The following is an 11,206-nucleotide window of genomic DNA, read 5'->3' on the forward strand; positions in this document are numbered from 1 at the left end:
CTGTTGAGAGCCAACAGAATCTCAAGACAAAGTCACCTTCTACTCAGACCAAGACTCTGATGATGATGATGGCTGGGGCTGAGGATGGCAAGAAGACAGAACCTTCCGCCCTCACGAAAGAAGGGGAAACGTTCAGAAAGGCTAATTAGAACCCATTAATGTTTTCCCACAAAGGCATAAATGTGTAATTAGCAAAGATCTAAAACAGAAAAAAGAAAACATCAGTTGTTGCACTTTGCAAATAAAATTTGAAAATGCAAAATAAAATGGCAGCAACGAAATAAATGTAACTAAATTAAATGTCCAAAAAACATTCTCTATAGGCTCTTTCCATTACACTTCTATATACATAATAAGGTCACAACTAACATACACCAGTTCCTTGATTTTAATGGGTATTCTCAAGGAAAACCTCAGTTTCTTAGCCTCTCAGTAATTTTCGGAATCCATGTGAATTAAGAAATGGAATCTCCCCTACAGTGTGACATGCAGCTGAGCTGTCCTTGGTATAGCTGTGTTCAGTGTACAGTACACCAGTTCCTTAGCCACCTCTTGCCAACCTAGGGCAGCAAGTAGGAGAGAATCTCTATTTTGGGGAAACAAAACTAGTATCTAACATAACTTGAGAGGGTCTCCTTGCAGGAAGAGGTTTTTCAAGTACTCCCAGACCAGCACTGAATTGCTTGTGAGACTGCTTGCTCACCAAAAGATTACTATAAAAGTCACTCAACATACAGCAGTCTATAGACTAAATATTAGGTTTGGAAATGAGCTCCGGAAAACAGACAATCTCTTACAAAAAATATGTTTTTCTTCAAACAGCAGCCCAGCCTCACCCCAGGTAGAGGGGGTACTGACAGCATGTGACTGTAGATGTCCACATTGTCTTCATTCAATCACAGCACTCATATTCATCAGAGCGCAATGTGACATTTTTGTCAACACAGATGTCTGAAGGGAATGGCTAACAGACACCCTAGCCATTTCACCACTGCATCAAATTGGAAGTCTACGGTATCCATGCAAGAATTCTACTAATAGACAAGAAAAACGTAATAACCAGCGAAAACTTGATAGTCAAAATAGGTTACCACAATAGCTGCATCGTATTCTGAGCCTTACCTAAACACACAAATATCTCCAAACCCAGAAGAAGTAATAAACCAAAGGACTGAAGCTCACCAAACAGAATAAAAGGAACATCTTCACATTCTTTCAATAAAAAGGTATTTAATACATGCGAGAAAATATATTTACTTTCACATTTTAAAAAACAGCAGTTTCTGGATAGAAAAAATTCATGCTATGAGCTGTTTCATGCATGAAGCCATCTAGGTTCTTTATCCACGCCGTTAGGACAATGGTTCAATTTTTTTTTTCTTAATATGAATGGCCACAGGAAAACTTCACTTATAAAAAACCAACTGGCTCGAATGGGATCAAACCCAGCTTGTTCTAAGGTCATTAATATCAAGAATTCAGATACAGAGCCTATTCTAACATAACTATTTCTAAAAAATTTTTGAACTTCAAATTTTTCCATTCCCTAAATAAAATGCACTCTATTTAGGCTCAGATTGCTCCCCGGTACTCACAGTTAACAAACACTTCGGTCTACTTTCTGAGATTTGGTACCACTACCACTCTTTCGCATCTTCTTTAACCTTAGCTCATTTCAAATTTTTCCATATGTGCTAATCTGTACTTGACATTTACACACGTGACATTCATATATACAGTGGAGTCCACACGTGGGTTACTTGACATCACAAGTAACAAGCTCGGTAAGTTACGTGTACATTATGTATTGCCAGTACATTGATTTAATAATATATTATTAAATAATCATAATTTATCAAATATATAGATATTACATATCACATAATATATCAATTATATACAGATGCTATCATGACTAATAAGTTTACTAAAACAGAAATATTTTCTCACTGTGTTGTCTGAATCGACAAATACTAAAAGATATGGGGTGTGTCAAATATGGTTGCATCTCATTCTCAAGCAGACTGTGGGAAGCAGTATTACAGATTTTCTTTCCACTGCTAAATCCAACAGAGGTTTTACTTGGCAACAGGGCCACTGATTCATCAGGTCCATGCTTTTGAACACATTTATTCCAACTAATTTAATAATGTAAATTCTAGGCATTTACCTATCTTCACCCCAGAAATTACAGTCACCTGATCTAGGGCTAAAACATAGCTTGAAGTATAAAAGCTAGTGCACACACGGGTTCTGATGGCTAGGTTATACACTGGGTCCAAATAAAATTGTGTGTATGGAGGGCTTGGAGTGGCACTGAAGAGCCCAGATATTCGGGGAACCTGCACCACCTACTATGGGAGCCATTCACTACATGTGGCTGTCAAGCACCCAAAATTTAACTTGTCTGACTGAGATGTTCTCAGTGTAAAATACACACTGGATTTCCAAGACTTTGGACAGAAACATTTGAAATTACATGTGACTTTGATTCTATTTCTACTGGGCAGCCCTGTAGTGAGCCACATGAAACTGCTGATGTTCAACATTTTAAACCTACTAAAATGGCAATTTTACAAGGTCCAACCTAATTAATACCGCAATTAGTATTTGAATGTAGGGTGTCTTACATGTTTTAAAGGAGTATTATTTGCCCTCATGCCAAGAATTACTAGATGCCATTTTACTCAGAAGCTGGCAATCTTTTGTAGTTTTCCTACTTCAGAGAACTCAGCTCCTTCATATTCTACAATACATGCTGGGAAAATACAACTCCTCAAAGACAGAGTTTCGGACAAGCTAACTAGTCTGTAATTTATTCCTTGCCTGTCTTACATGTGTCAAGGAAATAAGACAACACTTGATTTTAATAAAAGGGCATTGGTAGTTAAGCCAAAAGATGCAAAAGAGAGCCTCAATATACAGCAGGAATAAAACAGATCAACAAAAGCATTAAAAAAAAAATAGAAGTAAACTGAAGCAAGACTGCCATTAATACTTAACAATGCTAGCTGTGTGCACACTTTCCAAGTATTCTTCCACAGTGTGGAGAGGCCTGATTATTCTCTACTAAATTAACTTTCAGCTGTTTGAATACAGATCAAATGCATGCCCATGTTGACAGTAAACACTTTCTGAAAATATGTGAATCCAGAAAAAATGGCACCCCATCCCCAAGCTATCTTCTACCTAAACATGACTTAACTGTCCCCAATCAGCTGCAAAGATACAATAAACCCTTAAAGATCATCTGATAAAAGCTGCTGACTAAAATGCACAATATTAATAACTTACACAAGACTATTCTTCATCAAAAGACCCTTGGAAGCAATGACTATACTTACTTCTAAATGACTACCACATCTTATGTTAACTCTACGGAACTCCATTTTACAAATTATTGGAAAACTCAAAGTCTAGATATAAATGTCGTTTATGTTCTTACCCTACCAAACTTCTACCGAGATAAGAGAAGCAGGTTTCCCTACCTTCTCACCCAGCCAAGGTCATTTTCCAGTGACATGACTCCCACATAGGGAACACTTACCAATCACTCACAATGGTAAGACATCAAACAGCATCAATATGAAAGAAGAACAAGAACAGAGTTTTACACATACTTTTCTAGAGTGGCAAGCAGGGGGTCAGGCTCTGTACTGTTCTGAATTTGTAACATCTGGTCTCTGCTCAGGCGAACAATTTCACAAAGTGACTGTGATGCATTTGAATGTCGCTAAAGGAAAAAAGTACAATTTTAACTATAAAACATGTTAGCAGTTAAATTTATAATTAAAAAATGAAAGGGAAAGTTGTTTAAGAAATAACACAAATTAACACTGGCCATATGCTTCAGTGAACAAAAGATAAAGGCCAAGGGAGATCACATCATGAGTATTTTATTTTGTCAGGTGAATGAGCTTTATAATAGTGCACAGTACATTATTACTGTTTGCAGGGAGATGTCAAAGTTCTGATGAGGAAAAATTTCTAAAACTAAACAGTTGGGAAAAAATACAGATTGACCATCCCAGATCCAAAATGCTCCAAAATTTAAAACATAACACTCAAAGGAAATACTCATTGGAACATTTCAGATTTCTAGATCCAGGATGCCCAACCAGAATAATGCAAATACAAGTATTCCAAAATCTGAAAAAAAACTGAAATCCTAAATACCTCTGGTTCCAAGCATTTCAGATAAAAAAAAAAATCAACCAAAATACACTCTTATCAGCATACTTTTTTGGATTAAGAAAAAGTAAAAGCAAATACAGCTTTCTGGAAAATACCAATGGGTAAGAAATATTAAGCCTTCTCTCAGTGCACAGTGTATTGACCTTACAGGAAAGCTCTAAAAATCTCGGCACCCAAATACATTCTGTGGGATAAGAAACCGCGCCTAACACTAAGGCTGAGCAATGTGCCCCCAATATAGGCAGAACACTCATATTCTAGAAGAGAGGCCAACGCAGATAGGATATTCAAACCCACTGACTACAATCAGTATAATTTTTAAATGGAATTCATCACTTAATACAAAACAGCAGTATCAACAGGACTGTTCAAAAGACAAAATTAACTTTTCTTGTAAGTCATGCAAAGAAGGTCCTGATGTCCACAATGTAGTGTCCTCCTCAAAAACTTGTTGCAGAATTGGACCTCTCCACTATTGATTTCTCCTGGGCCCTTCAGATAGGCTCTACTGAGCAATCCTCTTCCTAGCCCACTGAGCAATCAAGTTCCTCTACTCAAGAACGTGAACCTGAGGCTGAACCAGGGGCCAGGCATGGTGGCTAAAGCCTGTAATCCGAGGACTTTGGGAGGCCGAGGCGTGTGGATCACGAGGTCAGTTTGACCAGCCTGGCCAACATGGTGAAACCCCGTGGCTACTAAAAATACAAAAACTCAGCCAGAACAGAAGTGGTGGCATGCACCTGTAATCCCAGCTGCTCGGGAGGCTGAGGCAGGAGAATTGCTTGAACCGGGGAGGCGGAGGTTGCAGAGCCGAGATTGTGCCACTGCACTCCAGCCTGGGCAAAAGAGTGAGACTATCTCGAGAAAAGAGGGGGAAAAAAAAAAAAGAACATGAACCTAGTAAGGAGTAGGCCTCATTCTCAGAAACTCCTCTCTCTAAATGGGGCAGGCCACATTCCTGTCATGGCTCTCCACAGCCTGCACAGGCCAGGCCACACTGTCATCACAGGGAACGTGCTCCTAGAACCACACTCCCCAACCCACAGGAGAAGGGCCTATCACCCCAGCTAGGTTGAGAGCACCTTCTAAGGCAGGGGCTCCCACACTCCCAATCCATGTCTGCACTGGATGTGTTCACAATGTCAACTCTGCTAACAGTATAACAACTGCTGCAAGGGCGCATACCTTGCATTCTCCCCAGGAAGGACAATGGGGAAGTGACAGTCCCTTCAATAAAGCCCAGGTACCAAAAGTTTCTGAATGGATCAGAGTGCAAGGGCTTAGATCTACAATCACAGAAAAAGCATAATCTTTGTGGGGGAGAGGAGACTCTACTGCACGCCTATTCCTGCATGGCTCCTCTGTGGTGCTCACACCCCCATCTAACCTGCAACCAAGAGGCAAACAAGGAAGTCCCCCAGCTTCAGGACAAACCTTGAATTGCCCTTAAACAAACTTCTTTGTAGATATTAGGCTGAACCATATGGAACTGTCACGTCTGTAGGTAAAAATAAATGACTACTGCCAATTTTACTCGGCTTGGCCTGATACTTAAGATGGTAATCTTATAGATCTCTTCTAGAGAGATATACACCCACTGGTCCCAACAGGCATCCTCACAGTTCAGGGTTCAATTTGCAAACTCCAAATTTAGCTTCAATCATATCGTCAAGTCAACCTTTAGCACCTAAGTCAAAGGCCAAACCTGTCAGAGCTTAACGGCCAGGGCCGGGAAGTCCAACAACAAAGTTACTGTAGGGGTTCAATAGTGACCAACATCCCACTTTACTGCCTGCAAAGCTGTAACCAGACTGGATAAAACACTCAAATGTGGCCATATCAACTGGGCAACACATGGGTAGAAAAGTAAAAAGGAAACAGAGATAGAAAGCAAAGCGTGGGTTAAAAAAAAGTAAAAAGGAGGCTGGGCGCCGTGGCTCATGGCTGTAATCCCAGACCTTTGGGATGCCAGGGTGGGTGGATCATGAGGTCAGGAGTTCGAGATCAGCCTGGCCAAGACTGTGAAACCCCCATCTCTACTAAAATTACAAAAATTTGCCAGGCATGGTGGCAAGTGCCTGTAATCCCCAGCTACCTGGGAGGCTGAGGCAGGAGAATCGCTTGAACCTGGGAGGCAGACGTTGCAGCGAGCCAAGATCACACACTGAATTCCCGTCTGGGGGCGACAGAGCCAGACTCCATCTCCCAAAAAAAAAAAAAAAAAAAAAGGTAGTAAAAAGGAGCATGAACAAAGGAGGTTTGTAACAAAAGCCAGCTGGTTCAGCGTGAAATCCTAGCTCTGGAAGGAGATGGTGCTATAACAAGGGCCTGCTGTTGTACATTTCCAGAGATTTTCTGGGTATTGGCAAAATACAATGTTGTTTAGAAAACTATCCACTTCAAGAATACCAGATTGCCGCTCTTCTCCCTGCATGCTCTGACCACGTTCGCATTTAATGTAAGTATGCTCTGTGCCTAATAAACAGTTCTTTTTTCTAATCAAGTTTAAAGTCACACAAATGAACTTACATCTTCTTCTTGCGAAGGATGAACTATTTCCACAAGCCTCTGGATAATTTTCTCCTCATTTAACCACTGTAAAACACATTGTAGAAGTAATCATAGCAATGAGTGGCTCTTGTTCAAGCCCCAATGTAGATTAACATACTTGGAAATATCCATCACATTTTAAGTAGAATGTTACAGGTTTCTCTGGACTTTGAACACTACAGAAAATTAAAAGTCCCCCAAGGAAAATGCCAGTGAATATATTATTTTAACAATGGCCAACAGTACCAACAACTCCCCAAATTACAATACCCACACACTAAAATTCTATGTATCAGCTTCTTAGCCATGAGGTTACTCCCAAACATTTAGGACTAAAAGGGTCTGTAGGCTAGTTCTCAAGAAGGGAAGGCAGGGAGATTAAGAAAGATGGAATGTACACATTTCTCTAAGAGTGCGTTCCCTCTGAGCTTCAGAAAGATTGAGAAGAGCAATATTTAGCATCAAGTTTCTGGGCTAAAATAAAACACAGGATGAACAAAAGGGACTTTTAGATTACAAAACCAAACCCACTGCAAGAAACGTGGAAGTCGGGGGAAGCAAAGAGGCAGAGTTTATCCACCCTGTCATGTGCTGGCAAAGAGCTATGGCCATCTCCTTTTAATCCATGTATGAAATGCTAAAGTGAATGAGAACATGAAAGGGATTCAAATTCAGAAAAAAATAAAGGAAAAATCATCTGGCTTAACATTAACGCTGTAGGAAACTGAAACACCATCATCAACAAGGGAGCTCACTACCTAGAGAGGACACCACCCCTCCTCTGCTCAGAAAAACCCCAAAAGGCTAAAGGAGACTAGGGCAGGCAGTGGGGGGCAGAAATCAAGCACAATTTGCTTAAGAAACAGAGAAGAAGCCCTGACACTGTCTCTGGCTGCTAGACGAAAACACCAATTAAAGGAAAATGTGAAGCTATAGGTAGGCACCACAGAGGTAGAGGCCCAACTTTATATTTTAACATCTGTTTTTAGTGCACACAAATTTTCCGAGAACCTTGTTCAAATGCATATTCTGATTCAGTAGGCCCAGGTGAGGCCTGAGACTACAGACGTCTAACAAGCTCATAAGTGATGTCTGGGACCACTCTTTGAGTAATAATGTTCTGAAACAGAGAAGAGTAAAAATCTGTGTGAGGGGTGGGGCATTCCTGATCACTACAGGAGAAACCACGGTGAACCAGTCAGTCCCAGACCTCTACTGTCACCACAGCTATTCACAGGCACCTACATTCTAAGCCCACTTCTGTACTCATCCCCGATTGTGGATGTGCAAAACCAAAGACAGACATTTAGGGGTCTGAAACAACCTTTCCCCTGCCTACGCCTTTACCAAAACCAGACGGATCCTAAACTTCAACCCAGAAGCAACCAAAGGAATAAACTGGTTCCAGCAAACCATTCTGAATAAATCTCTCCCTGTGATAATCCTAATATAAAGGTGACAACCCCCTCCCTGTCTTCCCCAGAATCCTCAATCTCTTTTGAGAAAAGACCCATCTACAAAGACATACCCAAAAGGAAACAGGTGTCCCAATTTAAGGTCCCTGCCCACAGACAAGTCCCAGGACACTAACTAGATACACCTAGCTGGTTTACTCACAGTGATCAGAGTGCCTGGGTCACCAACAAATCCAGCACTGAGCCCATCACATAAATGCATGCTTGGCACACCTGCCTACCTCAGGAACATGCCCTGCCCTGGGCACCACCTGAAAGACCTTTCTCCTCATAGGCCCTCCAGTCTCTCCTAGTCCTTTAGGTCTTTAATAATAATTTGCATTTCCAAAGAAATGAGTAAGTTCTAAGGTTGCAGGGTTAGTATTAAAGACAGATGGGCTGAAGCATGGTTTTGGAAAGCTTCTGAGAAAGAAAAGGAAGGGAGAGGGGGGCCAGGCGCAGTGGCTCACATCTGTAATCCCAGCACTTTGGGAGGTCAAGGCAGGTGGATCACTTGAGGTCCAAGTTTGAGACCATCCTGGCAAACATGGTGAAACCCTGTCTCTACTAAAAATACAAAAATTAGCCAGGCATGGTGGCAGGCACCTGTAATCCCAGTTACTGGGGAGACTGAGACAGGAGAATTGCTTGAACCCGGGAGATGGAGGTTGCAGTCAGCTGAGACTGCGCCAGTGCACTCCAGCCTGGGTGACAGAGCAAGACTCCATCTCAAAAAAGGGGTGATGGGGAGGGGAAGACAAGAGAAGGCAGAGATGGGAGCCTGGGTGAAACCTTCTTTTCAAGTCACTCACACTGTCCCCTCTTCCCACCCAAATTCCACCTAAAACATCTATTCAATAGGCACACATCCTAAAAATCACCATCTGTCTACATTTTAAAACATGTCCTTTTGAAAGTCAACTATTCTCTATCTTATCCTTTGTTCCCAGGTACCCACGAGAAGAAAATTACTTCTGAAGCCTGAATCCCTGGATACACTGACACCTCTCTGTTTTGACCTCCAGAGATAGCCCTGAAGAGTATGGCTTCGTAACGTACTCAAATGGGACTTAGAGCTCCCAACCTTCTCATTTCTGCTATTACCACCAGGACCAGCTTTAAGACAAATGCTCAACCCATAAAGTCTCGCCACCCCCACAAAAAGCAAACGAGCAAAAAGGAAAAAACACTGAACAAAACATTCCACACACCTAGAGATGTGCCCATCCGAAATTCTAGTTCTGCAAAATCTGGATCTCTTCCTATCTTAGAACAGCCTTTCTTCCCCACCCTGCTTCCTGCCCTCCAGACAACCCTCTGCTACCAACCCTAATCCCATGCAATCCCTCCCAGCACATAGCAGCCTGGTGGGCTCACACGCCAGCACCCTCACCCCAGTCAACTGCAGGTCAGAATTCTACTCACATTCAGCACATCTTGCCTGGGCTGTGGAGGCTCAATACATGTCAGGAGCCTGAGCAACAAATCCATGATAGCAGAAGTTCCTATGTGCTTTATAATAAGGTCTACAAAATCACGCTTCTTCTTTAAGAAATCCACAATCTAGAGAAGAACAGATCAGAAACTGAAAGACATGTAACTTGGAAACTTACTGTAAACTTTACCTTTTAAGTCCCGACTCCCCCTCATCCAAATTCCACCACTACTTTAGGTTGAGAAATGGCAAATGCTGAATTAGCAACAAGATGGGCTGACGGTTACAATATTCAAAAACTTCTTGGAAAAATATCCCCTAAATTAGCACATGTCCATTAATACAAATACAACGTAACAGAATCTTTTATTTCTGTTCACTTTCATTATTCATTCACAAATAATGGGGGATCAAAAATTTAGTATGCCTATAAAGAGCAAGAGAATATACCATTTTATAGTTTATGAACATAAAGCAAGTCTGTTAGATTTGGCACTAAAATTAGTAATATTCAAAATTCTAATTGTACTCTAGCAAGTAAGAGAAAAAAATTTCAAAACAAAGATTTCTCCTCCAGTCAAAGTAACTTAACTCATCTGGCCACACAGACACGGCTTTTGAATTTGACTTCACCAATTCACTCAACTAGCTTAAGCACAAGAAGGGCAGTTGGTGGAGAGGCAGGGAGCTACCCTGAAGGAACATGAGAATGGCCACGGAAATCAGGCCCCTGTTGCTGGTCTCTTCTGCACTGGGAGACCAGGGAGATGACTCTATCCCATGCAGCCCCGCATCCCTGCAGCCTTGTTGCCTCTGCTTCAGTCCATGTGCATGTGCCTTCTATTCCCAAACCCTCCTCGAGTCCCAGGGGGAGAGTGGCAGCTGCTGTAACAGGATCTCACTGAAATTTCTCAAAAGCCCTGGGAGGTGGAGGTGGGGGGTGGGGTGGGGGGGGTGCTGAGTAACTCACCCCACCCCCCACTGCTGCCCCTTTAGAGATGAGGAAACTAAGTATATTCCAGAGCTAAAAGGTGGCTGCCTGGGATTTAAACTTGGATTTCTATGCCACAAAAGCCACAATCTTTCCGTAATGCCACATGAAGTCTAACAGCCAAAGATGACAACTAAAACTGCTTCATACAATTAGGTATAAATACAACATTAACCAACACACGTTGCTTCTGTACACAATGAGGTCAAGCATTATGATATAAAGCTTTAAGAAATGACAAATAATTCACTCACAATTGAGTCCCACAATAGTTTTTAAAAGGACAGTAGAGGAGAAAGGACAAAAAGAGTCACATGTGACCAAAGTATTCCACAATTCACTTCCAGAAACACCGAACTTGGAGCCCAAAGGAACAAACACCAGCTAGTGCTGTGGACAGTATAGCACAGACAACAGGGACCTGTGGCCCCGATGGCACCGCTGGGGTGCTGACTCATGTAGCACTGACCATGCCCCACCATGACTTCCCATTCCATGAGCAAACAAATGCCTTTATTGCTCAGCCAGTTGAGTCTCAGTTTTTGTCCTTACAGTTGCATATATCCTTACTAATATTATCAC

General features: G+C 41.8%; 1 protein-coding gene across 31 annotated transcripts in view; it reads right to left on the reverse strand.

The window, feature by feature from the left end:
* Positions 1–11,206, reverse strand: part of PPP6R3 (protein phosphatase 6 regulatory subunit 3) — a 149,816-nt gene that overhangs the window by 60,408 nt on the left and 78,202 nt on the right. For 30 of the 31 annotated variants that reach the window (XR_005201608.1, XM_017536938.2, XM_017536935.2 and 27 more), the window contains 3 exons: positions 9,624–9,761; positions 6,724–6,789; positions 3,621–3,733 (listed from right to left, as the gene is read on the reverse strand). Coding sequence is in view for 30 of the 31 variants with exons in the window: in XM_017536938.2 (XP_017392427.1) it covers positions 3,621–3,733; positions 6,724–6,789; positions 9,624–9,761 (317 nt within the window). In the remaining variant the exon portion in view is untranslated. Of the gene's footprint in view, positions 1–3,620; positions 3,734–6,723; positions 6,921–9,623; positions 9,762–11,206 lie in introns of all 31 variants that reach the window. The other variant, XM_037741517.1, reaches the window with a different exon arrangement.

The sequence above is a fragment of the Cebus imitator genome, unplaced genomic scaffold (genome assembly GCF_001604975.1).
Source record: "Cebus imitator isolate Cc_AM_T3 unplaced genomic scaffold, Cebus_imitator-1.0 Scaffold102, whole genome shotgun sequence".
In the NCBI taxonomy this organism is placed as follows: Eukaryota; Metazoa; Chordata; class Mammalia; order Primates; family Cebidae; genus Cebus; species Cebus imitator.